At 38.1% G+C, this 27173-nt stretch overlaps 1 protein-coding gene across 1 annotated transcript in view; it reads left to right on the forward strand.

Annotated features, from left to right (window-relative positions):
- Positions 1–1846: 1846 nt before the first annotated feature.
- LOC129417614 (cytosolic phospholipase A2 zeta) overlaps positions 1847–27173 on the forward strand; it is a 38503-nt gene continuing 13176 nt past the window's right edge. Inside the window, 11 exon segments of the mRNA XM_073869349.1 lie at positions 1847–1951; positions 7507–7547; positions 7698–7770; positions 18463–18599; positions 18794–18925; positions 19024–19064; positions 19196–19238; positions 25874–25931; positions 26116–26255; positions 26864–26974; positions 27068–27102. Coding sequence (XP_073725450.1) covers positions 7539–7547; positions 7698–7770; positions 18463–18599; positions 18794–18925; positions 19024–19064; positions 19196–19238; positions 25874–25931; positions 26116–26255; positions 26864–26974; positions 27068–27102 — 779 coding nt within the window. The 5' untranslated portion in view covers positions 1847–1951; positions 7507–7538.

Here is a 27173-nt window from a genome sequence, read left to right on the forward strand (position 1 = left end):
TACCGTGAAATAAAATGTCAGACGTAACAGATTTTTCTATTCCGCGTAATGTAATTAAATGCGTGTTGTCAACTTGGCATTCCTGACTGTGACAGAGAAACGGGAAAAAATCCACCAACAAATGAAAGAGTAATTTTAGAAATTTCATAATAAGCACTAGCTGAGGTGTAGGTCTCTATCTCTCTTTCGCGCGGGCGCTCGCTCTCTCTGTGCTCGTGCAGGTGAGTTTCTGGCATGCAGAAGTCTCTTCAACCGTGCTCAAGAAACTGTGCCGCCAAATAAAGAAAGGAGTTCCCGCACATAATGCTGTTAGTTGTTATAAAGTTTAAGTTTACTCGCGTATATATCAGTGACGTTTCCGCAGCTGGAGCGATGTAGTTTGACGCAACATTAGCTCACAGTACACACATCTGTTGGTTTAGAAAGACGACGCAACGGTAAAAGTGCAAGTCTAGAAAGTAAAGAGCGACAAGACCATCTCTAATGATCATCCCCTGATCGCACCATTCATATTTATAATCTCCTTATCTAAAGATATAGGTATGTTCCCTGTCTGTTTTGTGCATATCATACTTGTGCGTTTTACATGCCTATGTATGCATAAATACAATGCATACTATATCTTCAATAGCCTACAAATTAAATATCTGATCAAAAAACAAGATTCTGTCTATAGAGACTTATATTTTGTTATCATTAATGCATTTTCACTTCAAAACTAACTTTAACTTCTTATACTTTTAAAATTGTGGTGAGCATTTAGTTAGTGAGTGGAAATGTTCTGCAAATTGGTAAATTCCAAAAACTATATAAACATAAAGCTTATATACTTTCACACATTTGGTTTTATTATCACCACAAGTTGCTGTGTGTGGTTGTTAAATAAAGTGTCTTGTGTTTATGCTCAAGTGGGCTCAGTGATATGTTAATAACAATATTATGGTGTTTTCTGGGTCAAAGAGGAAAAACTCACTGTTGTGTCTTGAAAGAAACTAATGCATTTTGTGATGTAGATTTCCTAGGTATTACACTTTTTTTTTAAATGAGACTATAAATCGAGGGTATGGGGGGCCTACAAAACCTCTTAGCCCCAGGGCATCACATTAGGTTAAGGCGGCCCTTCATGTTAGGGCATTTCCTCTTTAGAAAAGGCTACATATTTTCTTCAAGAATTCTGATGTGTTCAAACTAATCCCTGTTACCTTGTATATGATAAATATTCCCCACACCGTAGTATAAAAAAACATCCCCATAGCATGATTTTTGCATCACCATGCTTAACAGTATACCGTGACTTGCATTCAGTACCAAGGGGTCGCCTGATGTACTCTAGGCTAATTCCAGGAATGTTCCAACTCACAAATTTCTGTGGAATAGTTGCAGAGATCCGTGAGAATGCCACAGGAAAATTAGCAAAAAATTCTGTGACTATTCCACGGAACTTTGTGAGATCATGTTGAATGTGGGGTCGCCTGATGTACTGTAGATTTTTGATCATCCTTGTTCTTTCTAGAGATGATGAATGGCTAAATCTTTGCCATCATGACAATTCTTCCATCTGTTTTAGTTATTTCATGTTTGGTGTTTTTGTTGCCATTTTAAAGCATTTGCAATCATTTTAGCTGAGCATCCACAATCAACTTTTAATCAAATAACGTTGTTCCTTCAAGCAGTGTTTGGAACGGCCAATTTTACTTAAAAATTAAATTGTATATTTTTTGTTTAAAAAAATAGACATGTATAGGTCATTTTTTCTCATCTAGAAAATACATCTTGATTTTTTTTATATTTGTACTAAAAACAAGACAAAACACTTTGCCAATACACTCTTGTCCAATCAGATTCAAGGCTTGGAGCTAACTGTACTTGTACAGTATATAACCACATGACAGATTCGCAGAGTACACTTTTCAGTGTTTGGACTGGGACTTTCACTTTGCATCTATTGAAGGTGAGTAGCCTATTCTCTCAATCTCTGGTCAAATATATTAGAGATCCTCTAAAATTCCATTAAAAATAACTAAATCAGCTACACTTAGCTATACTTTTTTCTAAAAGAAATAACACAAATGAATATAAGTAAAAATCTGTACTTTTGGTAAGTTATATTTTACTTCACTCTTAAAAATAAAGATACTTCACCTTTTTTGGTTTTTCAAAAACAATTTCTTTATACATTTTTATAATCTTAAGAACCCCTTTTCACCGTAAAGAACCTTTTGTGAATCAGAAAGGTTCTTCCGATGTTAAAGGTGCTTTAAAGAACCATTTAGAGAGAAAAGGTATGGAATCGTGAAGCACCTTTACTTTTTACCTTTATGTGTTTAAGAGCAACCTATGACTGGAATACACAACTGGTTTAAGATTGTTTTGCTCTTTAAATAGAAAGATCATTTGTTTCATTTAGTTTGTATTTGTGATATGTGTCTTGTTATATTATTACATAATGACAGCTTTGTTAATCATATTTTACTTTCATGTTCTTTTCTGTCTCTTGTTCTGCTACAATTAGCCATAGTTACTACAAAAACACATCTAATTTTCGTAAGTGAACTAACAGTAACACTGCAAAAAAATTACATAGCTTCCACATTTAGGGTGAATTCCAAACAGCGTTTTGCAAACTTGTAGGGGACTTTGGGAAAAGGACGCTATAAACAGACACTCCAAATAAAAAGAAAATTAAGTTTTCATTGCTCTATTTGCCAAGTGTATTAATGGCCACACTATATACAATCACGCAAATCCCTGCAAAATTTATGCATCAAGAGCTTTGATCTTTGAGGAAAATGTGGCGTATAGGGATGATCTCTTCAGACTGAAATTCGCCCCTTTTTACTGGTATTTTGGTACTGATGTGTGAATGATATCTTACTGGTAAAAAGACGAAATGTCATTGCTTTTGTGAACTACACATTTGTGTAGTTACTGGTAAACTAATTCTTGTAATTTCATGGTAATTTACAGATATAACTACTGTATGTGAAAGAGCCGTTTTTGTAATTGGCTTTCTAAGACCTGAGTCTACTCTAGGCTAATTCCAGGAATGTTCCAACTCACAAATTTCCGTGGGATAGTCACAGAATTTTTTGCTAATTTTCCCGTGGCATTCTCATGGATCTCCGCATTTTTCCATGGCCCTCCCACGAAGTGTCTTTTTCCGTGGCATTCTCACGGATTGGTTACTCAACTGTTTGTCCTATTTTCTTACCATTGTCGCTTCGGTTTAGGGTTAGATTTACATAAAATGACATCCTTGCCCAAACCCAACTCTAACCCCAACGCCAGGTGACAATTGTTTAAAGTTTATAAAAGAATAAAGCAGAAAAATAGTATAAACCAATACTTAAAGTGACATTCTAACGCAAACACCAAATCTAACCCTAAACCGAAGCGACAATACTTTGAAAATAGGAAAAAGCAGTCAAGTAACCAATCCGTGAGAATGCCACGGAAAAATACAGCCCGTGGCAGGGCCACGGACAAATGCGGTAATCTGTGAGAATGCCACGGAAAAATGGGCAAAAAATTCTGTGACTATCGCACGGAACTTTGTGAGATCATGTTGAATGTACAGTTGTGTTCAAAAAATAGCTGTGTACTAATAAAAGTTAAAAAAGTTGGAAATGTTATAAATAGATTTTATTTCCTAATTTAAAATTTATTTAAAACATTACACATTCCATTCTAAACGAAGCATTACCACAATGTATCATGTCTGTCTTGTTCTTTTAAAGGAAGCAAAGAAAGTGAATATTAAATAGCTGTGTCAAAATTTTCTTCAAAACTGAAGAAATAACTTCACTTTAAACTACTTATTTACGAATATTTAGTTGCATAACCACTATTGTTCCTAACTGCTGGCATAGACACAGGTATGATAATAGTAAGCAAGTAAAAGCGCAGACGGTTTTCTTTTTGGTTGAGCTTGTGAATGCAGTCAGCACTTTTATAACTGATTGTGTTTAACCATGTGGTACACCAGCTTTAACTCAGCTTCTGTAACCTATAGTATTTAAGTCTAGGATCCACATTTACTGTGAATTTTTAGGTTTTACTTCAACTGTATTTTTATGTCACCCCACAAGTTTTCAATGGGGTTTTCAATGCCATGTTAGCAAGGCCGCCTTAATGCACGGGCTTACCAGGGCTGAAGTAGATTGTGGGTATACCTCATGCCATCTAATAAAGAAGTGGGTATACTCCGTATACCCTGCACTACACCACTGGAAAACGTCATATTGGTTTGTAACTTGTCAGGTTTTCTGTCAATCAGTTGCACGTTACATGGCTGCAGATTGGTCCGTGGTAACTTACCGTGAAATAAAATGTCAGTCAGACAGAACAGATTTTTCTATTCCGCGTAATGTAATTAAATGCGCGTTGTCAACTTGGCATTCCTGAATTTCATAATAAGCACTAGTGAGGTGCAGGTCTCTCTCTCTTTCGCACGCGCTCGCTCTCTCTGTGCTTGTGCAGGTGAGTCTCTGGCTGCGTCCGAAACCGCATACTGTATAGTAGGTACTGAATTAGATGAAGTACCTACTTACTTGGCATTAAAACAGTAGGTACTGTATAGTATGAATCCTGTTAGTATGAATGAGATTCGGACGTACTACATCCGCCATGTTGCTACATCACGTGACATACGTCGTCATCACGTCATGTCATTTCAGCGTGAAAAGAGCCGCGTGCCTCTTCTTCTCCGTTGGATAACTCCTCGTCCGGGGCATCATGGGATAGTGAAGCGTCCATTGTATGCACACTGCAAAATCTAACCGGAAGTAGTAGGTCATCCGGGTACTTTTCGCATACTGTTTTTCGAATACTATGTATTCGGACATACTACTCGCCTCGCCTACTGCTTTTCGCGTACTTTATAGTATGTAGTAGGCGGTTTCGGACGCAGCATCTGTCATGCAGAAAGATCTAGTTTGATGCGACGTTAGCTCACAGTACACACATTCTGTTGGTTTAGAAAGATGACGTAACGGTAAAGGTGCAAGTCTAGAAAGTAAAGAGCGACAAAAGATCTTATATACAGGTATGTTCCCTTACAGGTATGTTCCCTGTCTGTTTTGTGCATATTCATACTTGTTCGTTTTACTTTGCATAAATACTAAATACACTGCATACTATATCTTCAATAGCCTACAAAATAAATAACTGATTAAAAAACAAGATTCTGTCTATAAAGACTTATATTTTGTTATCATTAATGCATTTTCACTTCAAAACTAACTTTTTTAATGCGTCTCCCCCTGTTATACATGTTATGTAATGTTGTATGTTTTCTTTAATGTAATGTTTAGTGAACATGCAATAAAATAAATAAATAAATAAAAAACTTCTTACATTTTAAAACTATGGTGAGCATTTAGTTAGTGAGTGGCAATTTTCTGCAAATTTGTATATTCCAAAAACTATATTTAAGCAATATCGCTCGAGTAGGAGTGTGATATAGCTCTATATCATGATGATATAAGCTATATCACACGACTCCGAGAGCGATATTGCTTTTATACAACACTTCAACGGCACACGTTTGAAAAACGAAAACTAGAAAACAACAGCGGAGTTATTTTAAAAGCCTCTTTGTTTGAGAACTACTTCTTCCGCCACGGATTCGAGGGCGGCCAGAATGACAGGTAAAACTTTCGGCTGCTTTGAAGCTCATAACAACTCAATGGACGGAAAAGCCGTTACTTTATATTACCGTTTCTTGGTCACAAAGTGTAGTTTTAAGATTAGTTCAGTCGAGAATGTATATGTAATATATTTAAATCTGCAGTCGATTAGTAAAGATAGCGCCTGTTTGAACGTTTGCTTAGTGAGATTTGGTACGAATGAGAACCAAAGCATGAGCGGACATCAGTGTTCACTCGCCCCGCTGACCACCGCCCTCTCTGGGCTACATCTCTGACAGAGATACCCTGGCTCTCATGTTGGCCTTGTTTGTTTATGATCGTCAAAATGAGATCAAATCAGCAGTATTTGGTGTCATGGTCAAACTATTACTTGTTTTTTAATTCATATTTAGTGTCTTTTGTGTTGTTATTGTTTTGGCACATATAGCACATATAGCACATAAAAACATATAGCTTATAAACAATTTCACTCATTTTGGTTTTATCATCACCACAAGTTGCTGTGTGTGGTTGTTAAATAAAGTGTCTTGTGTTTATGCTCAAGTGGGCTCAGTGATATGTTAATAAAAATATTATGGTGTTTTCTGGGTCAAAGAGGGAAAACTCACTGTTGTATGTCTTAAAAGAAACTAATGCATTTTGTGATGTAGATTACCTAGATATTACACTTTTTTTTAAAAATTTGACTATAAATCGAGGGTATGGGGGGCCTCTTAGCCCCAGGGCCTCACATTCGGTTAAGGCATTTCCTCTTTGGAAAAAGCTACATATTTTTTTTAAGAATTCTGATGTGTTCAAACTAATCTATCAGTGATTCTTGGGAATTTGGATAAAACAGGTTTAAATTTTGAAAAAAAAGTTAGTTAAATTACAAAATCTGAAGGCATATCATTATAGTCCAAGGTCTTGGCTGTTCAGCATTTACTGGTGCAATCTCCCCATTCGTATTTTTTTCATAAAATAGGCGTTTTTCCAGTTATTACTCATACAACATTTACTTTAAGCCTAAACAGAAAAAGTAAAAAAAAATATTTAATAAACATATTTTTGTATTAATAACTCAAGAGCACTAAAGAAACATATTGTAAGCATATTCATTTAAAAAACAAATAAAACTCCGTCTGACGGTGGTGACATTGGCCCTTATTATTCCAAAATGTATACCACTCAAGTCAATGGCTGCTTGCTTAAACTTTATGTAAATATTTGGTCCAAAAAATAACAATCCTGAACACTGTGATGACCAAATATCAAATCATAACTTCCGAAAATACAAGGGGTCGCCTGATGTACTGTTGATTTTTGACCATCCTTGTTCTTTCTAGAGGTGATGAATGGCTGAATCTTTGCATCTGTTTTAGTTATTTTATGTTTGGTGTTTTTGTTGCCATTTTAAAGCATTTGCAGTCATTTTAGCTGAGCATCCCCAATCAACTTTTAATCAAATAACGTTGTTCCTTCAATCAATGTTTGGAACGGCCAATTTTACTTAGAAATTTAGAGGCAGGTATATTTTATAACAATGGGTGAAACATTTGCTTCCCCTCTTTCTTAATAAAGAACCAAAAGTTAATTTGTATTTTTCACAAAATTAAGAAATTTTCATTTAAACTTCACACTTTCAAAGAATGACTCAATTACTCAGAACAGGTAGTGTGGATATCATTACCATCAGGTCTATTGTTTTTCAATTACACTCCTAAATCTGAAAAGTAAATAATTTGCAATGCAGAAATATTACTACTACTAATAACAATGTCTTATCAGGTTACTGACGTATATAGAAAACAAAAGCTTTTCAAGCCGTGAACAGACCACCTATCACTTGCAATTTAGCATTTTTATTTACATTTTACAGACTGCTGCTTCCAGAGATAACTGCACGCAACAATGCCTAAGGTATGCAAATCTTAATTTTTGTAGCAACACCATGTTTTTTTTGTGGTAAGGTATCCATACCAACTCATAATGGGTAAAAATGGGATTCAAATTGTGTAATGAAAAAGATCTCAAACCTACTAATTTCTAAACTGTGTATTTGTTCTACAGACAGAAGTCAAGCCTTACTGGGATCTCTCAGTCAAAGTTTTACGTGGGAATATCAAAAAATCATACGACTACTGTAAGACAGAAGTCCATTTTATCAGCATCCAAATTATAAAATACTAACTTCATTTTTGTACCATCAATTTCTAAAGGATTAAAAAAATATGCTAGAAAAGCAAGTTCAAACGTGTGTGTTTACAGTTTTCAGCTGTGTTGTCTTTCAGACTTGCTCTGTGTTTGTATAACATTGGCTGCTTACACAAAGCGAGAGTGAGATGAATCCATGTGCTTACACAAAGCGAGGGTGAGATAAATCCATGTGCAGGAGGTTTATTATAAAAGTAAATCCACACAGGCAGGCAAACAAATCCAACAGTGGTTCCCAAACTTTTTTCCTGTGCACCCCCTTCTATATCCCAACCGGGTTGGCGCACCCCCAATCCCCACTTCAAAAAAAACAAAGCTTTGTTTTCTCGCCATAAAGACATCATGCGCAAATAACCAGGGGCCGGTTGCACCAGCCGGATGTAAATTCAATTAAATTTTATTTATATAGCGCTTTTCACAAGTGTTAATTGTTGCAAAGCAGCTTTACATGAGTAGATGTAAAGGAGAACACAGAAAATCAATAGATAATATAAGAAGTAGATATAGTGGCTAAGGTTAAACTGTACAAGCGAGCATATTAATAATATAACGTATACAGTAAAGTGCTATGTTAAGCCAAAGTTGGCTGACTCTCCCTGGAACGAAAAAACCGGTAGGGATAGGAGGCGGGTAAGCGGATTAAACTGGTTTGCCGGTGGTCGTTGGTCAGGCATCGGCTGGTCATCACGTTGAAGGACAGCCAGTAGATCAGTGGTGCGATGACCTTCACAGCAACAGGAACTGGGTCTGTTTGTCTCATTGTCCTCGGGGTCAAGGACGAGACAAAAACAGAGTTCTATTAGCGTAGGGGCCGTTCGCATGTAATGCAAGTGTCATACATCATAGTGGTTTAAGTCCGCTCGGTTCCAGACAGGCTAACTATTGGGGCAATAGCCTATTACCCATATGAGGTATGTGAGTGCTTTGCTCTAGACAAAATAACTACTGCGGGAAAAGTACATTTACTGGACTTTTATGTGAATGCTTTGTAAAAGAAAAATGTCTTAAGTTTAGATTTAAATTGATCGACTGTGTCTGATAATCGAACATTATTTGGTAAATCATTCCAGAGCTTAGGGGCTAAGTAGGAAAAGGATCTACCACCTTTAGACACTTTTGATATTCTAGGGATAATTAAGAGGCCAGAATTTTGTGAGCGCAGTTTACGTGATGGATTGTATTCTGATAGTAGTTCTTTAATATACGAGGGCGCTAGGCCATTTAAGGCTTTGTAGGTGATTAGTAATATTTTAAATTGTATGCGATATTTAACTGGTAGCCAGTGTAAAGATGCCAGAATTGGACTGATGTGGTCATACTTTTTAGATCGAGTAAGCACTCTTGCGGCGGCGTTTTGAACCAACTGTAGCTTGTTTACCTGATTAGCATGGCATCCCCCGAGTAACGAGTTACAATAGTCTATTCTAGAGGTCATAAAAGCATGGATAAGCTTTTCTGCATCTGATGCAGACAGCATATGGCGTATTTTTGAGATATTTCTAAGATGGAAGAATGTTGTGCGGCAGACGTTGGAGATATGACTATCGAAAGATAGATTGCTGTCGAACATCACGCCTAAATTCTTAACCGTGGAAGATGGCACCACCGTGCAGCCATCTATGGGCAACTTGTAATCTGACATATTATGTTTGTAGCAATTCGGTTCAATAATAAGTATCTCTGTCTTATTGGAGTTTAGCATAAGAAAGTTATGTGCCATCCAGTCCCTAATATCACTAATGCAGTCTGTTAGCTTAGAAAACTTGTGGGTTTCGCTAGGATGCGACGAGATGTAAAGCTGGGTATCATCCGCATAGCAGTGAAAACTTATGTTATGTTTCCTGATAATGTCTCCTAGAGGTAACATATATAACTAGAATAGGATAGGGCCTAGAACTGATCCCTGAGGTACGCCGTATTTAACGGGAGAGTGATATGACTCTTCCTCATTTACATAAACAAAGTGATATCGATTGGTTAGATACGATCTAAACCCGGCTAACGCCTGACCACTGATGCCAACATAGTTTTCTAGTCTATTGAGTAAGATTGTGTGATCTATTGTGTCAAAGGCTGCACTAAGGTCTAATAATATAAGGATTGAGATTTCACCACGATTGGATGTTAATAGGAGGTCATTTGTAACTCTAAGCAGCGCTGTCTCTGTGCTATGGTGGGGCCTGAATCCTGATTGGAACTTTTCATATGTATTATTATTTTCTACGAATGTGCGTAGCTGGCTTGCCACTACTTTTTCTAATATTTTAGAAAGAAAAGGTAGATTTGAGATTGGTCTAAAGTTATTAAGATCTCCCTGGTCAAGGTTTGGTTTTTTAATGAGCGGTCTAATAACTGCTAGTTTGAAAGCTGTTGGAATGTATCCTAATTCTAGAGATGAGTTAAAGATATTTAGTACCGTGTCTAACACTACATGAAATACCTCTTTTAGTAATTTTGTGGGAACGGGGTCTAGTATACAGGACGATGATTTGGATGACGTTACTAATTTAGAGAGGTCTTCTATTGTAGTAGGTTTAAATGACTCAAAATGTTCGTTTGGTAATCTAGTGGAAAATGTATTATTGGGTAGAATGGTGGATGCTTGCGTAGTTTCTATGTTTTTCCTAATAAACATAATTTTGTTAGTAAAGAAGTTCATGAAGTCATCACTATTGTGTTGGAGTTTACTATTGGTTTCTGTTTGTTCTTTGTTTCTAGTCAGTTTCGCAACTGTGCTAAATAGGAATAGAGGGTTGTTATGATTTTCTTTAATAAGCGTACTGAGAAAGGTAGATCTGGCAGTTTTAATAGCCTGTCTGTAGTGTTGAACACTCTCTTTCCATGCTGAACGCCATACCTCTAACTTTGTGCTTCGGTAGTTTCTTTCCATTTTTCTAGCTACTTTTTTGAGGGCTGCAGTCTGATGGTCATACCATGGAGCTGGCGGTTTTTCTTTGATTCTCTTTTTTCGAATGGGAGCAACGGAATCCAACGTGCTAGAGCAGACGTTGTTCAGGTTTTCTTTTATAATATCCAGATCTTCACGGTTATCTGCTACATGTTTCATTTGAGACAGGTCTGGAAGAGTGCTAATAAAGCTATCTTTAGTGGTGGAAATTATTGTTCTGGCTAATCGGTAGCATGCTGTAGACTGAGCGGTCCTATCTAGAAGGATTGTGTATGACACAAGGCAATGGTCTGAAACGGCATCGCTCTGGGGTGATATTTCGATGTCATTAATATTGCGTCCGAGTGACAGAATTAAGTCTAATGTGTGATTACGAGTATGTGTGGGCCCTGACACGTTTTGTTTAATGCCGAGAGAGTTTAGAACATCCATAAATAACACAGTCTCACCCCATGTCGTCAATATTTGACGACACTTGACCATTCGTCAATATGTGACGCGGAGGGTATACCTTTCGCGTCATTTTTTGACGAACTGGGGACTTCAATACTATTACGTCCGTTGCATTCTCTTCTCCTATTTTCTTACCATTTTCGCGTCGGTTTAGGGTTAGATTACGCAAAATTAAACAGTGTACGCGAAATTAAACAGTGTACGCGAAATTAAACAGTTGTCACCTGGCGTTGGGGTTAGAAACAGTTGTCACCTGGCATTGGGGTTAGAGTTAGGTTTGGGTAGGGATGTCATTATGTAAATCTAACCCTAAACCGACGCGAAAATGGTAAGAAAATAGGAGAAGAGAATGCAACGGACGTAATAGTATTGAAGTCCCCAGTTCGTCAAAAAATGACGCGAAAGGTATACCCTCCGCGTCACATATTGACGAATGGTCAAGTGTCGTCAAATATTGACGACATGGGGTGAGACTGGGTTGCCATAAACGACGTCCTAATGCATCTTTTGGATTATCCACATGGATATTAAAATCACCAACGATAAGAGCTTTATCTACAGTGACTGTAAGCTCTGATAGGAAGTCCGCTATTTCTTTAAGAAAATCTGTCTGGTGGCCCGGAGGCCTATATATGGTAGCTAAAATGAACGAAAGCCGTTTGTTGTTGCGATCAGTTATTTCCATATTTAACAGTATTATTTCAAATGAATTAAATTTTAGGTTGGATTTATGGTTTACTTTGAATATTTTATTGTATATTGTAGCTACACCACCCCCTTTTCTTTTTAGATGAGGAACGTGTTTATAATAATAGTCTTGTGGGGTGGATACGTTTAAACTGATGTAATCATCTGCTTTAAGCCAGGTCTCTGTTAGACAGAGTGCATCTTAGTTTTGGTCAGTAATTATTTAATTGACAATAGGTTCTTTATTGGTAAGCGATCTAATGTTAAGAAGGCCAACTTTTAACATATGAGTTTCATCTGTTAATGTATTGTGTTCTAATTTTATGTTAATAAGATTTGTACGAGACGAGGTAAACGGTGCTCTGTATTTATTTGTTCGAGGAACAGACACAGTCGAGATGTGTTGTACTCTGGTAAAAAAGGCTCTATGTGCTGGGATATATGTGATCTTGACATGTCAAGGCAGCTAACAGACTGATGGGTAAGCCTTTCTGTCTGTTTCCTGACCTGGGCCCTGGATAGTCAGACAATATCAAAAGTAAGACTATTGATCAGATTTCTAGAGAGTATAGCACGTCCTTCCGGAGACGGATGGAGGCCATCTCTCTTTAGCAGGTCAGGTCTTCCGCGGAAATGCTTCCAATTGTCTATAAACCCTACGTTATGCTGAGGGCACCACTTTGACATCCAGCCATGAAGAGACACTAATCTACTGTAAGTTTCATCCCCTCAGTAGGCGGGGAGGGGACCAGAGCAAATTACATTGTCTGACATTGTTTTTGCAATTTCACACACCTCTTTAATAGTATCTTTGGTGATCTCCGACTGGCGGAGTCTGGTGTCATTCGTGCTGGCATGAATAACAATCTTAGAAAACTTACGTTTAGCATTAGCCAGCACTTTAAGTTTGGATCTAATGTCAGACGCTCTGGCTCCCGGTATACAATCGACTATGGTGGCTGGTGCCTCAATGCCAACGTTCCTGAGTATAGAATCTCCAATAACCAGGGCACCTTTAACAGATGTCTCAGCCGGTGTATTGCTGAGTGGAGAAAATCTTCTTGATATTAAAACAGGAACGTGATTTGGATGCCGAATGTGACTATGCCGCCTGACAGTCACCCAGTTAGTCAGCCACCTTGACTCTGAAGTCGGAACCGAGCCATGTGTATTACGCTTAACACTAGGCGCACCCGAAACAGTGTTTGTAACATTAACATTAGCGGTCTTACTGTCCTCAACTAGCGTTCGGATGCGCGCTTCTAGTTCTGCAACCTTCTCCGTCAGCCTTACTACTTCAATACACTTAGCACATGTAAACCCCTCTATGCTGACGGAAGAAGCTAAACTGTACATGTGGCAAGTAGTGCAGGTTACAATGACAAGCGGAGTCTTACCGTTTTCATGCTGGGCGATGGCGTCTCCATTCGCCCGAACGTGGTCCGTGAAGCTGCATCGAGATGGGTGCTCGCTCGTTGCATGCCTCGGTCGTCTCCGGGTGTCTGGAGCCAGGGTGATGTGAGGCACGCTGTACCGCCTGGTGCGAACGCCGGGCCAAAACTCCTCCGCAGCTTCCCGCTCTGGTGAGGAAAGGTCTGAAAAACATACATCGGATGAGTCCGCCATTAGATCGAAAAGGAAGGCAGATTTACAGTAAACAGACAGTGAGCAAGTGCTAACTTCAGCCGGCACCGTTTGCTGATGCTAGCGGGCTATATGCTAACACTAGGTGTTTACTAGTGATAGATCGTTTTACTTATTAATACTGTTCAATAATCGTCACGGTAAAGTATTTCCTAAGATAAACTAGTACGTTATATTATATAGATAGGAACGAGATAGTAAGAAAATAGGATTTAGATGATGAACTCGACGGAGCTCCAATGCACGGAGCAGCGTTGCTGCGTTTGTTGATGCTAGCGGGCTATATGCTAATACTGGGTGTTTACCAGTGATAAATCGTTTTAGTTATTGATACTGTTGAATAATCGTCACGATAAAGTATTCCTAGGATGAACTAGTAAGTTATATTATATAGATAGGAACAAGATAGTAGGAAAAAAGGATTTAGATGACGTCTCTCTCTCTTGCCCAACTTCTTAAAGAAGTGTTGGGTGTAAGCATAGATATGTATAAAGGCTAGATGTCCCGCCCGGGTGAACGTGATTTCACCAAGTAAGATGTGATCCTGGATCAACATTTTCATTAACCAATCAGATTGCAGGATTATGATTAGTGTGTATGTTAGATTTAGGTTTAGAATTGGGTTAGGGGCTTTTAAGAAATACTCCTCAAACTATTATTTCACACTAATTTGAGGGTTCAAAAATGGTTAGGGTTTGAGTTAAGGGTAGGTTTGGGTATCTTTGATTAAAACGTTGATCCAGGATCAACAAAAAATTTTGATCCAGGATCACAACTTACTTGGTGAAATCACGGCGACCGTGTCGCCCGCGCTGCTGGCCAATTTAGTGGAATGTCCGCATTTTGGCGGCCATCTTACCACAGGACGCTCGCTCACTCGTACATTGAGTTTTAATGGTACATGTACTTTTAAATGACCATGACTTGCTTAATTAGGGGTCAAGCACCGAAGGTGCTGTGACACCTATTGGAATTGTTAGTATTATTATTATTCTGCTTCTTCTTCTTCTTAGCCATAGGCGTCTATGGCAGCCCTACGAACCGTACATAGGAAAATGATGAAATTTGGCACAGTTGTAGTGGTGGTCTTAAAAAGTCATGTGACTAAAAATGGGGTCTCTAGTACTAACTCTATAGCGCCACCAGCAGTGCAAAAATTCAATGTTCAAATGGTTATAACTGCTGATCCGCTTGATCTATGAAAATTCTACTTAGTACACGTGATTGCTCTCCTCACGCTTGTTGTTTTTAATACCTTACAGTAAAACTCCACCCATTACAGTAGTGGCCATTTTGAAATGTACAGTATTCCGTTTATTCGCTACTCCTCCTTCAAATTTGGTTCAATTGTTATGAAATTTGGCACAGGTGAACTTTGGAGTGAGCCGCACAGAAATGACCAAACAGAATTTTGATATTTATCTTTATTCAAAAGTAATAAATGCGGAAACCTAACGAGGTTGACGCAAAAATGGTTCTGAAGCTGTAGCTCGGTCATTCTTTGATCAATTGAAATGCAATTTGGTACACTTCATGTGGACCATGAACTTGGGGTTCATGCCAAATTTGGTGACAGCGCCACCTATGGGTCATGAGATATGAAAATAGGCTATTTTTGCCCATAACTTCTGAACTGTTTGTCAGAAAATTATGATCTTGATGTCTATGGATTGCTTACCTCATGCCGCATCTGTCGATGTGTATTATGCCGGGTTTGACCGAACCGCCTGTCCGCCATTTTGAAATTTCACATAATTTGTTATATTTTTTGAACTATTGGACATATCCGCGCAAAAATTAGTAAGGAGCTTCGACATGATGTCCTGAAGGTACCTGGGAAGTCAGAGTACAGCGCCACCTAGGGGTTATAAACTATAACAGTTCTCATGGAACTGCTTATAACTTCTGAATACTTTGTCTGATATTAATTTCTTTGTGAAATTGTATTCACTGGTTCATGCCGATTGCAACGATGCCTCGTTTGTCATTTTCCAACATTCTGTTCATGTGTTATTGTAAAGCATATGGTGTATGATTTTTTCGCTACTCCTTTTACAAATGTTGTTTATTTTATGCCAGGTACTGCTCGTATAATGTTTGGAGCAATTCGCACAGAAATGACCGAACAGATTTTTGATATTCTGTTCTCTTTCTTAGAAATACCACTCCAAAGTTGACCGTGCCTGTGACGTTGTCTATTTGTCATAGTAAATTAATGTGACTGTATATTACATTGTATAGCATTACTATACAGAATGATGTTCTTGTCTTCAATCTCATTTGAGCTTTTTGATTCTCATATACATTGTATTTCTGATAGTTCTGGTCTGCACTGTCAGTTCTGCATCTGTGTTGATTGGCACATGTCAATCCTTGAAGCACCTAAGCTGTTTTTTTGCTGCCCCTTGAGCTGTGTTAACTGAGTTGCACATCTGGTTAATCACATGCCATGAGATTCTGAGGTCATGGGTTCGAAACCCATGTGCAGTGGAATTTTTTTTTGTGATTCTCATACTATACATTGTATTTCAGTTATTTGTGCTCTCTGTTGTTATTTCTACACTTTTGGTAATTGCTGGATATCAATGTTTATAGCTGTAAAGCTGTATTCTATAGCTTGGACACACCAACTCAGTGGTTTAATCGTTAACTCAGTGGCGCATGCAGTTAGTGCCGTGCTTTGGGAACCTGAGGTCATGGGTTCAAATCCCAGCTCTTATTTTCACTTATTGAGATTTCCTTTTGTGTTCCCTTTAACACGTTCTTCTCGACCTGTCTGGTTTTCCACACGTGTTATATTTTTGCCATCTTTTCTGTTGTTGCTCCGCACTGCAGTGGTTCTGCTCTGCATTTGCTTTGCTTCGGGTTCGGGCTCTGTATTGCGTGCTTTCTGCGCTTTGCGCATTTGCTGTGTCGTGTGGTTTTTGCTGTGCTTTGGGTCCTCATTGCGCTGAAGGTGCTTGACCCCGCAATTGCTGCTTGCAGCTATATTTTTTTTAATTGGTTTGTTATAAACATCAAAGATGTACCTATGACACTGCATGCTTATACTAAAAAAAAGAAAAAAATCATGAACATGTTAAAGCATCCAGAATTATAGCTACGTTAATAAAGTTTGTAAGAAACCAAACCTTTTGAAAATTGGTAGAAAATTGATCAAGTTATGGTCATTTAAAAGTACCTGCACTATTAAACTCAATGCTACGAGTGAGCGAGCTTTCTGAGGTAGGATGGCCGCCAGGTGAGGACGTTAGAGACTCCGCCGTAAGACATCTAGCCTTTATACATATCTATGGGTGTAAGTCCTACGTCGGGCTTAGCTACGTCCGACATTGTGAAAAATATTTACGCCTGTTGCTCCATCTGAAACTACGACCAGACGCAGCTACGCTCAGCGTAGATGATGCACACCCCCGTGTATGCATTTAACCACTATGATATTTAGATGCCATTCGAGTTTACTATGGTAAAAAACGTAGCCAGCTAATAGACGACATATGAGAGCTTTCCTCATGTTTACCAGTGCGCTCTCCCTCAAGATGCGTGCGTTACGTGCAGACCCATCAAACACATTTACGAAAGCCTTTACTGTTCGCACAAAAGGTATAATAGTTTGCCGATTCATTATAACAGCTCAAGTTTCAAACAAAATTAAATGAAAGCTTTTAATAAGTTCTCTACAGTGTCTTTGTAAGTATTTATGTATTTTATTATATAATCGTTGGCGTTCTCTACTATGCATGAAACCACATTGCTTGCCATCCTGTGCATTAGACACGCCCATGTCTCGTCCCATTTGATTTTTTTTATTTTTGCCATAGAAAAAGTCTCTCTCTCTTGGTCCCTCTCTTCCTTCGTGATTAACAACTTTATCATAAGAAACTAGACAGTTTCCCTGATTTCAACCAGTTAAGCATATTTATAATATTTATGGAATGAATGAAACGAATTGGCACGCATATAGAAGCTGCAGTCGACGTTTCTATCAAATCCTAATAAATTATCGTTTTTTATTTAAAATAAAAGCGATTACAAAGGAAATGTTTACTTATGTTTTTATTAATTTATTGTATGGAAAAATCCCACTTAAAGAAACAGACCGCCATTACATTTTTCCTCTCACTTTGGGAATCCCTGAAATAGGGCAATCCAAATAGCGTAATCCAAATTAACAGGCGTGGGTCAAAATCCAGAATGTCATGACACGGTAGGAGAGACAGGACGCAAACGCAAAGTTCGAAAATAAATATCATTTAATGATAAAACACGAGGAATGACACGGTGAATACAGGGAACACAGGAACATCAATACCGGGAACAGACGAGGAAGCAATGACAATAATCCACAGGCTGACAGAACAAAGGCGTATAAATACAAACACAATCAAACATACAACAGGTGTGTTGGCGTAATGAGTCCATGAGAGTCCAGGTGAAACGGATAAGTGCAAAACATCCGTGACACAGAATATCCAAAAACAAGAACAGGAATACAGAACAGGAACAGGAACAGGAACAGGAACAGGAACAGGAACAGGAACAGGAACAAGACAAAAACCACGATACGCTTGGTAATGCAGCAGGAAACAGAATACTTCGCCGAGTGATATGAGTTTGAACCAGTTTTATAGTAACAAACAGGAAGTGGAATGTGAAGCATGGCATGACATGATTTCAAAATAAAAGACAGGAAACAGAACATGATATCAAAATAAAAGACCTGACAACAAAACAAACAGAACACACGACAAAACCCTTACAGTTTGTAAGAAAGTGCTTTATGTTGCTTCTTCAATTTCACTTTTAAAAATAATGTTATGCAGCTTCAACAAATTTCAGATTTTGTTTATGTACGTTGGGTCATATAAATGAAAATGTAAGCGTTTAAATCACCCTACCATTTCTAATCCTATCCAATTTTTTTCTTAGTATCTGAAGCTGACTGCTATGTTATCTTGAACTTACCCACGGCATCTGCTCGTACATATCGCACCAAGACGATTGATAATAACAACAATCCTGTATGGAATGAAACCTTCCACTTCAGGTTGCAAAGCAATGTCAAGGTAAACTTTCAGGGCAAATGTGTCTTTATATTTTCTTATGTTGAGTCTGGTGGTATGTTATATTGGTTAAAGTAAAATTTAGGCAAAAATAGTTCTTAGCATCGTGAAGCACCTTAATTTGTAAAAGTGCATTCCTCTTTAAGATGCACCTTGAGTCATTGAGTTTAATGTCACCTCTCTTCTCCACTACGCAGAATATTCTGGAGCTCCAGGTCTATGACAATGACCCGTGTATGAGAGATGATCATATTGCCACTGTCCTGTTTGACATTAATAACCTCACACCAGAAAAGATGGAGGAAAAATGTTTCATTTTAAATGATACGGTCAGTGCTATGTGGAGATATCATGGCATACAATTGAAAAGAAAACTTCAATGAAATGTAATGTGTATTATTGTGTATATGTGTCACCTTTTTTACAGACAAAAGATGAGCTGTGGGTGGAGTTTGAGATGACACAGAGGTAAGGACTGCCTGATTTTATGGTCATTTGTAAAATGAGTGATGTTTTATAGCTTGCATAGTTCATGTTAAGAGCAATGTCCTGATAAATATGAACTAAGCAGTGGTCTTGCCTGTGTCTGCACATTGCAGCTCTGAGGTGCCGAGCCCATGCGTGTCTAATGGGGTGTTGGTGGTAAGAACCCTTACTGCAATTTTATTACTAGTCCTTACAATAATATAGTGCTTTTATAAGACAATGTATATTATGTCTCATTTAATGTTAAAGCTGAAAAATGTGCTATAGTAAATGTGTCCCTTGGCTATGTTCACATGGCACCAGAATATTGTTGTCAAACATGTACAGTATTTGACTCCTTAATATGGTTGCATTCACAAGGCAGATCGTTTTTTTTTGTGGGTGTGAAAAATCACATTCTACAACTGAACTCACACCTAATAATTGTCATGTCTCACAACTACATTTACAGATAAGCTCTGATGTGTGAATTGTACTGGACAAGTTGTCTGTCACATCATTGCTCTCTGTTTTGAGGCTGCTTTCACTTAGCATTAACATGCGTTTTCGTCGAACGGATCACAAGTGGACGACGTTAATGCCAGGTGTAAACGGTGTTCAAAACGTTTTGAGCTCGTCCACTTTCGACCACTTTCAACCACATTTAGAGGTAGTCGAAAACACTTTCGATCGGATTGCTTTTGGAGTGTAAACGCACATGTGGTTGAATGTGTTCGAACAGCCAAACACGACCGCCTTCTTTCTGCCCATTTATCTAATCTGAGGTACTGAGCACAATGTTTTATGTCTTTTCTGACTTCTGACGCGAACACACGGAGAACAGCGCTATTATTAGCCTTTCACACATTGCCAAAAATGACTTTCTTAAAATGAAGTTTTTTGTCTTGTTTTCAGTAGAAATATCTAAAAATTCTTTAATCAAGATGTATTATTTTGTGTAACAAATGACCTAAGAAAATAACTCTAGTTTTTAGACAAAACATATCAAATTGAAGTGAATTTGTGCTTAAAACAAGAAAAAAAAATCTGCCAATGCAATAAGATTTTTTGTTCTTGAAATTACTAACACTGTGCCGTACACGGTACACCCCCTCCCTTGCTGGTGAGGCTGCATTACGTCATTGTAACTTTGAAGCATTAAATCTTCAAAATATACGGTCATGTGGCACATCGTTGGAAAGCTTAGACTTTAGGGATTCCATTAAGCGCACACACAAAGCATAATATGATTTTTAGCAGTCATAAAACTGTAATCTAGTTGTTAGCTACCTGAACCGGCGGCGCCGATTTAGGATATTTCCTTACCTTCAAAATCTTCCCTTTATCCGCTTCGGTGAAATTGTCCAAAACAAATTGTTCATAAATCCCCAAAAGTCCAAGGAAATGGAATATCCAAGCCTTTTAATTCAAAACGATTTGTTCATCTCACAATCTTGACGTTTCTGACTGAATTACGATATAAATGGTTTATACAATTAGTTCACATTCGTTCGGAAAATATATAATGAATATATTCAGATGTCACGTTTATTGTGCAACGTCTGAGGAACAAATACGCCCCCTTGTGGAATTTCAGCTGTTCCATAAGAGGCTATACTACAAGAAAAAATCAGCAAAAATGTCTTGTTCCATTGGCAGATTTTTTTGCTTGTTTTAAGCACAAATTCGCTTAAATTTGCTAAGACAAATTTTCTTAGGTCATTTGCTCATCAAGAAAATACATCTTGATTTAAGAATCTTTTGATATTTCTACTGAAAACAAGACAAAAATGCTAAGTAAGAGTCATTTTTTGCAGTGCATTGATAAAATTAAAGCGGCTGATCTCCGCAGTTTCATTTTGCAAGTGTATGAAAGTTGTGCCATCTTATTTCATCAATTGCGCTGAAATATCAGAGAAAGCTCTATCATATTCATGTACAAAACACTGTGCAGCATGTTTACTTAAAACAGTGGTTCTCAAACTGGGGGCCGGGGCCCCCAGGGGGGCCGCGAGATGGGGGCCCCCCAGTTTTATGACATTTTATAAAATACATTCATTTATCATGAATTCTGTGTAATTAAACCTAAAAAATAATAAGCCAACTAACCAACAGCACTACTAGGTATAATTTAATATTCAATTTTAGAACTGTTTTTGTCATAAATTTTCTTTCGGGGGGCCGCGAAAGAATGCACCGTACACAAGGGGGGGCCGCGCGCAGAAAAAGTTTGAGAACCACTGACTTAAAACACAAGCAGTGGACTCTGACATACACTGCAAAAAATGATAAAGAAAAAATTCGTAGCATTGTTGTCTTGTTTTCAGTAAAAATATCTAAATATTCCTAAATTAAGATGCTTTTTCTTGATGAGCAAAACAACCCAAGAAAACGAGTCTAGTTTTTAGACCAAAAATATCAAATTTAAGTGATTTTGTGCATAAAACAAGCAACAAAATCTGGCAATGGGGTAAGCAAATAATTTTTTTAGTGTAATAAATTTAGTGGTTAAGAAAAATGTTCAAGATTTTTTTTTTTTTTTTTGCTTGTTTGATCCACAGGTTCACTTAAATTTGATATTTTTGGTCTAAAAACTAGACTCATTTTCTTGGGTCGTTTTGCTCATCAAGAAAAAGCGACTTAATTTTTGGATATTTTTACTGAAAACAAGACAAAGATGCTAGGATTTTTTTTCTTGAAAATCAGTTTTTGCAGTGTAATATTTGTTCGTGTCCATATAAACTCGTCATTACTCCCACTCGCGTTTCAATGACAGCGGAGAGACTCGCCCACCGTCTCAACAGACCATCCCCACAGTATTCAGGACAGAAGCGGTCGAAAGTGGACAAAAGAGACGGATTTACATACAGGTGTAAACGTAATGTGTCTCTCCCCTCTACTTGTGATCTCATCGACGAAAACACATCTTAATACCAAGTGTAAACAGCCCCATAGACTTTGTTCAATTGGCACCACATTACGGTTTTCAAACATGGTTGCGTGCACACGCAGGTCATTAGTAATTCCCACACAGTAGATAACATATCTGGAGCGATCACTGGACATAGCTTTTCTGTCAAAAGAGAATGGAAAAATCTACTCATTGTTTGACCATAGAGACAGAGCGCAGCGTGTCATAACCTGAAAATCACGCCCACCGGGGGAAAACATTCCAACCGTCTCGATTGACTTTGTATTGCGAGAGGCCACCTCCTTGTCATTTCTGGCTTATAACAAAAACAGAATAATGGCTAAAAGCTGATGTGTGACAATATGTACAGCTAACAAGCCAAAAAACCCAGAAATACGTTTTTATGAGCTGTTGAGACGTAAAACCCAGCCTTTATGGAGACAAAAGTGGATCGCCGACTACGTTTCCCCCTAGTGGCCGCAGTTCTACTAATATGAGTACTATGAAAAGTTGCCTGTTTCCACTTTTGTGTCTTTAAACACTCGTTTTTTGGGGTCAACAGCTTATAAAAACATATTTCGGGGTTCTTTGGCTTGTTAGCTGTACATATCGTCACACAGCAGCTTTTAGGCATTATTCTGTATTTTGTTATAAGCCAGAAATGACAAGGAGGCAGCCTCTCGCAATACAAAGTCAGTAGGTGTGTTCGACATCGGCTGCGGCTGGTTGTAACCGATCGGCGAGATTAGCCGCGTGCAGGCGGGGAGGAGCTGAAAACGGAGACGTGAAGTTGGACGGGCTGTGGTTCCCGTAGCTTGCTGCACGCATGGCTGATCACGTGCCGTTTGCTTGCTTAATCGCATTAAACATGATTTGTAAGATGTAAACTACATAAAAAGTGAATTATACTGTTTTAAATGTCCGTTTATGAGCATGAGTGGAACTGAAGAGGCTTACAGCATCTGTTTTTACAATAATAAAGTTCAACATAAGCATATATTATTTAAATACCAAAGTTGTGGGGTATACGTTTTTTATCCATTTTAATTTGATAAAGATGACACAATATAACATCGCGACTACATGAAAATAGCTTTAACTGTTATAAAAATACAGATTTGTGAGCATTTGTGGAACTGATGGCGTGAAAAGAAACACGAAACACACGTGATTGTTGTCATGTGGTGAATCCGACCAATCGTGAAGCAGCTGTGTCGTCATTACAGCCCGTGCAGCTCCTCTTCGCAAGCTGCGCTGGCTGACTCCGGCGGCTGATCTTGAATCGCTCTCGTGGTACTTAAAAACCACATGACACAGTCACGTGCCTGCAGCGCCAGCTTAAGTCGGACAAAATTACTAACCGGAATGCACTGCTTCAAGTCAGCCACCGATCGGTCTGCGCAGAGCCGCATGAAGTCGAACACACCTAATGGAGACGGTTGGATTGTTTTCGCCCCCGGTGGGTGTGGTTTTCACATTTGCATAACTGCGCTCTGTCTCTATGTTTCAGACGTAGCTCATTGGGACTGATATGAAACTCTATGGTTTCAAGAATAATAAAATACTGGCCATTTGAAACTCGAAATTCATTTATTTTGTCCCATTGTTTTCCATTTTGCGGGTGGTAAAACTACTGTGTACGTCGTTCAAATTAATTGAAATTTCGTTTACTTGTAGTTTAGCAATTAAACTTAATGTATATTACAATTTCAAGAATGTTTTCTGCACCTCGCCTGAGGAAATCTGAAGTTGCGTCGAGGGAAACCAAACTGACAGCCGCGACAGCGGAGATTATCACGTACATACATAAGGCTTGCGTCTTGTAGTCTCTGCTCTCGGTGGGACGAATTAGGAAGCGTACATTAAGGGTCCTCTGAAAAGCCACAGCCAAAGGATTAAATTAAATCAGTTCTGGGCGCACGGAGAGGTGCTGGTACGCTCAAGAGCTATTTTTGGAAGTGGCGGTACTGAGTACAGGGGCGTTCCGGCCCACTTAAAGCACTGGTCGTTCCCCTAGACAGATATTTATGAGAGAGTTTCAGTGCTGGGTAGCCTAATGGTGCTTTTCCATTGCATAGTACAATACGGTTTGGGTCAGCTTACTTTAGGGGGCTTTTCCACTGGATACTGTAGGGGAGAGCGGGGTAAGTTGTCACACGGGTAAGTTGTCACACTGTTAATAACTCCAACACTAGAGGCTCTATCTCAAAAATCAAATAGCCACTTTATGTGACTTCTTCTTCTATAGTGAACTTCCTGTTCACATGTGGTCAAGATCACTGTAATCTGAGGTTAGCACAATTTTCTTATTTTTCTGCTTAAAAAGTAAAAAAAAATCACTTTACATTTTATGCAATACAACTTTGTTAGGTGTGAATGTTTAAAATGATTATTTTGCACAAAATAGAGGAGACCGTAAAGTGTCTTTTGATACTTTAGCTAAAGTGATATGATGAGCTAAACTTGAGATTTAGACAACATTAGCACACAAGTAAGTATGGGGCAAGTTGTCTCAATGACTTTGGGGCAAGTCGTCACATCTGACAACTTGCCCCTGTACAAACAAACACATCGAACATGCTCAGAAAACATGATATAGAAAAGAATAAGCCTCAATCTAGCAAAAAGCTGTTTCAAAAGAAAGGGAAGCAGAAATCTGGACCTATGAAAAACAAGGCAGCTAAAAGAAGAAAAATCATGCAAGAGTCATCATCAGATGATGAAGAGTGCTTCTGCCTCGTCTGTGTAGAGCCATTTTCAAAGAGTCGTCCAAAGGAGACCTGGGTAAAATGTGTAAAATGCAACAATTGGGCCCATGATGCTTGCACCTCAGGCCAGGCAATTTATGTGTGTCAGAATTGTGATTCTGGAGATGAGTCCTATTAGTCATACAGGGCATCTGTTTTGTTCAGAGGTTAAACATGTTAAGTTAAGCAAGTTATCTGCAGCGTTCCATTCAGTTATCTGGTTTTATGTGAAAGCCATAGAACATTTGAACCAAAGTTCAAAGTAAAGTGGTCTTGCCACTTAATTGAAATGTGCATTATTTGGATTGAAATAATTGTTTTTCCAGATTCTCCAGGCACGGATGTTTATATTTCCAGTTTGGTTTGAGTTTAAAAATTAAAATCAATATTCACAATTAAGTAGTTGTGTTCTTATTTTTAGATAATCTAGTGTGACAACTTACCCGCCCTAGTGTGACAACTTACCCTCCGATGGGGCAAATTGTCACAAGTGCACAGTCACTATTCAACAGTCTACAACTCTGTAATGAGATAAGATATAAAGATGTTATGAATACAACATATGTGCCCAGGACTTCCTTCTTTCATTTGGTATGAGATTTATACCATTTTGATGTATGGTGCTCAGTAAATGTTACACAGTGTGAAAAGTGTGACAACATACCCCGCTCTCCCCTACTTAGTACTGTTTTTTTAGTATTACCTCAGTTGGGGTTCCAAGCGAGTTGAGCTGATACTTAAACGTGACGTGAAAACACTATAGATCACTGATTGGTCTGAGAGAATTGTCACTACCAGCCTAATGCTAAACGCAAGTCAAGATTAGCTTCATGTGTGCGCTGTCAATCAAGCCTGTTGTCATTTGTGCTTTGTTGTAAGTTCCCAAACTCCCTTTTAGCAGTAAAACACATCCACAGGTTGAGAATCAGCAATACAATACCAGTGTTTTCCAGGCTTGCGGTTTGTGACGGCACATAAGTAAATGTGGATGTCACTACCAAAATGTTGCCATGTGAATGCAGCCTTTTTGTGACATTAGATTAAATACTTATAGTTTCACTAGGCAACAAGCTCTCACACCACCAACCTGTTCAAATAGCAAAAGAATGTGTATTAGATCATCTTTTCAGATAAGCATTTTCTTGTGAAACCAGGCAGGTCCTTTTTGTGAGCTGACGGTGGGGTTAGACATGCTTCTTAAGAACTCTGGAGGTAAATGAAGATATTGACTATTTGTTGGTCTAAAGAAAATGTAATAGAAAACCAATATATTCACAGCATGCATTTTCACTGGATAAAATTAAAAAAAGTGCTGAGGTTAACAGCAATTTTCACTTTAGAAATGATAAAAAATATGATCCTATTTTTACGTGAATCTTTTTTTTGTATCTTTCAGCGATACGTAATATGGTGTTGAACCTGAAAGGGGCATATAAAGAGGATCATGTCATCTCACAAGAGAACAATCAGACATTCTTAGACACATTATGTTATTACATCAACCGAAACATGGAAACTGAACTTAATCTCACCTCTGTAAGTGTAATCTTCAGTAAAAATGTGCATACAATAGGCATTGTTCACACACGTCACACTTGTGGAAGTACCCACATGTGTTTTTCATTTTTGCTGCTATAAAAACAATTTATTAACAACAAAATGTATTATTTACATTATTTTGCTTTTATACCATGGGTCTGTTGAATGCTTTATGATGATTGGATGAGAAATGTAATAATGGTGTTGATTATTTATAAAACTCACGTAACCTCTCAAATGTCTTAAAATAACCATCAGAGCAATGTTTTGTGGTAACTGTGCACTTTTAGAACGGATGTGTTGATTCTGGGACAACACACTAAATGCATTGCGTTACTTTTAACAAAACTTTTATTTAAACACAAATTGACACATAATGTGTTAAAATTACACATGTGTTAAAAGCTTAACACAAAAATATGTGTAAAAAATTAACAAATACTTTCTAAGAGTGTGGTATAAGCATTAACACCTTGTGTGTATTATTTTTGAATAATTCAGTGGCCTGGAATCAGTTTGCAAGACTCAGTATGTGAACAGATTTTTAAAGTTTTTTTAAGTTCCAACTTTAATGTTTTGTTTCATTTGTTGTGTTGTTTGTCCAGTCTGAGGGATATCAAGTTGCAAATCAAAAGACTCAAGAAACTGGAGCTTCTATCCCTTTGAAACCACTACCAGCCCAACACCAAATTACAGTGTCTTTGCCCCTGGGAGAGGTGAGTACTGGCAAGATCATTGTATATATTTGTGTACATATGTATATTTGTGTGCATTGTATGTGAACAAACCTTTCTAAAATATTTTTAAAGGAAAAAGTTGACGTGGAGCTGAAAACAGATGATCGGTAACAAACCTCACATTGATCTTAAGTAATAATACTGTTTAGGTGTAAAACAGTGTGTTACTAGACTCATT

This window comes from Misgurnus anguillicaudatus, chromosome 7 (assembly GCF_027580225.2).
Source record: "Misgurnus anguillicaudatus chromosome 7, ASM2758022v2, whole genome shotgun sequence".
Taxonomy (NCBI): Eukaryota; Metazoa; Chordata; class Actinopteri; order Cypriniformes; family Cobitidae; genus Misgurnus; species Misgurnus anguillicaudatus.